Source organism: Microtus ochrogaster, chromosome 6 (assembly GCF_000317375.1).
Source record: "Microtus ochrogaster isolate Prairie Vole_2 chromosome 6, MicOch1.0, whole genome shotgun sequence".
Classification (NCBI taxonomy): domain Eukaryota; kingdom Metazoa; phylum Chordata; class Mammalia; order Rodentia; family Cricetidae; genus Microtus; species Microtus ochrogaster.
In genome coordinates this window covers 86,502,899-86,505,249 of record NC_022013.1, presented here as the reverse complement: position 1 = coordinate 86,505,249, position 2,351 = coordinate 86,502,899, and the positions used below count along the sequence as shown (strand labels likewise).

The 2,351-nt window shown below is 43.0% G+C and overlaps 1 protein-coding gene across 3 annotated transcripts in view; it reads left to right on the top strand.

The window, feature by feature from the left end:
• The window catches only part of C6H1orf100 (chromosome 6 C1orf100 homolog), a 20,146-nt gene extending 18,008 nt beyond the window's left edge, over positions 1-2,138 (top strand). For all 3 annotated transcript variants that reach the window (XM_005348992.2, XM_013346973.1, XM_005348993.2), the window contains 2 exons: positions 252-424; positions 1,818-2,138. In XM_005348992.2, the coding sequence (XP_005349049.1) occupies positions 252-424; positions 1,818-1,927 (283 nt within the window). In that variant the 3' untranslated portion in view covers positions 1,928-2,138. The remainder of the gene's footprint in view (positions 1-251; positions 425-1,817) is intronic.
• Positions 2,139-2,351: the final 213 nt, after the last annotated feature.

The following is a 2,351-nucleotide window of genomic DNA, read 5'->3' as shown; positions in this document are numbered from 1 at the left end:
CCATGCCAGTCAATGAACACTGCCAGGGTTGATGAAGATGTTGGCCATTCTATCTTGATTTCTTGTTTGCTTTCATCCTTTGAAGATGGTTAGAGAGGGGCCCGGGAAGGTTACAACAGTTCTACAGAAAACCCAGATGGCACTAGGGGTTAGTCTAGCTAAAAGCCTGCTCTGGATCCTAGATTGCAGCTCAGGAGAAAATGGACAAATTCTCCAAAGGTGTTCAGCAAGCTGTTTCTGTTTCCATGTAGAACCCTTATAGACCTGGCAATTCCACCCAAGAGCAAAACTCCGTACCAGCCTCAATTAGACCAGCAGACACTCATTCGATACATTTGTTTTGGAAAATTGTCAAGGCCTACAGGCACGTGGTATAATGAAACAACTTACCAAAGAGACTACTCCCTGCCATTTTATGAGATTGGTAAGTGCTATCAACTCGTTGAGAATAACCTTGCCAGTGTGGCAAGGTCAGCATACCCTGGGGATTTACTGCCACAAGGGGCATGACTGGAACCAGTGAATCTGGGGACAGAAATGGATGTGCAGAGAGATTGGGGAGCAGAAAGAAACTCTGCATCCGAGACTGAAAAGGGGTGAAAACTCTTTAATGTCCTTCTAGAAAGCTGATTCTCTGAACACTGGGAACAAAATCTTGAGTATAATCTGGTGTTCTGCGAGGGTCTCTTCATTCTAGTCTAAATGCCTGTAACAATTGCTCAGAAATTCTAGGTTCCCCTTGTAGCATATCGACATGCTGTGGTCCGTGTAAGGCCCTGAGATGGACAGGTGATCCTGACATTCACACGACACCTACACAGTTCCCATAGTGCTGTAGTCACCGGTGCTTTTGACTTTGGCTCATTGAGTACGAATTACTGAGAATTTCTAAATGAGATATCTATCCCCCAAATTTTGGGGGCTCTCACACTGTGGCAGGCACATATTTAGTCCTTAGGCATCTCTCTGGGGTGAGTGCTGTTGTCCTAAACAGAGGATGCCAAGTTTCCAAGATCTCTCATGAACTAAGCCTAAACCACACAGACAGGAGGAAAGGGGCAGAATCACACACACCCAGACCACACTGCTCTTCAACATTGCTTGCCTTGAAGCTATACTGTCTCTGTACTACTAATTGTTCACTAGTTTTCCTTAAGAGTCCCTTTCTTTTTACTAAACAAAACAAAACAAAAAACCGGAAAACTGGTGACATAAGCCTGTGATTCCAGCTATTCCGGAGGCTGAAGCAAGGGGACTAAAAGTTCAAAGTTAACCTAGGCTACAAAACAAGTTTTAGAATGGCGGGGTCGGGAAGACAGCTGCAGTCTGGAGGGATGACAGAGCCAGTAGGAGAGGTGTCCATGCTGAAAACCCAGGTCCTCAGAGGATAGCCGACAGAAACATCAGGACACCAAAATAAAAAAAATCAAATGTTTTTCCTTACATTTTTATATAATCTAACAATATGCCCATTAATTAGAGACTAAAGAAAGAACTTTGGATCCCATCCCCCTTTCTATATTTTAGTTACATTCTTATGTTATATGTGTGCTTACACACACGAGCATGCAGAGGTCACAGGACAACTGGCAGGAGTTGGTTTTCTCCTTGCACTATCTGGAGCCAGAGGATTGAACCCCACTTCTCAGATTTGACCGGAAGTGCCTTCTTCCCCCATCTCGCTGGCACCCGCATTTTAATTATGTCCCTTTAAATGTCTTCATTACTTTTGTGTTGTATACAGTTGCTAAAAAGATGGTGTTAAAATGTCAGAGTAAGTAGCCCCCCAAAAATCACTAATTTCTTTTACATTCCAGGTTTGGATCAGAAAATAGGCATACTTTCATCAAATCCTAGACCTCTTAATTCACTACCAGAAGTCTACTGCTGTGACGAGAGAAGTGGCTTTGCAAGAAACACCTTTTAAAACTCACTTAAAGTGTGGTATTCCAAGAAAACTACTTTGGGCATTTTTTTTTTCGTGAGTAAATTAATGGTAACAGCACTACTTGTAAGAGTGTATGCAGATGGATCTAATCCTAAACAAATATTATGCTGCAAATTCTCTTCAGAGAAAATTGGTCAGGAAATCAAGCTCCAACCCTAAGAACATCTGTCATCTGCTGAAGAAGCTAGCTGTGTAATACAGTGCTTGCAAGGGGAATAAACAGTACACGAATGTCCTAATTTGTCATAAGCATTTAGCGTCTTGTTGCTGATAATCATCCAGCCATCTTACCTTCGCCCTTCGCCGTAAGTGCTCATCTATGGGATCGGAGATCACTAGTGCCCATCTATGGGATCGGAGATCACTAGTGCTCATCTATGGGATCAGAGATCACTAGTGCTCA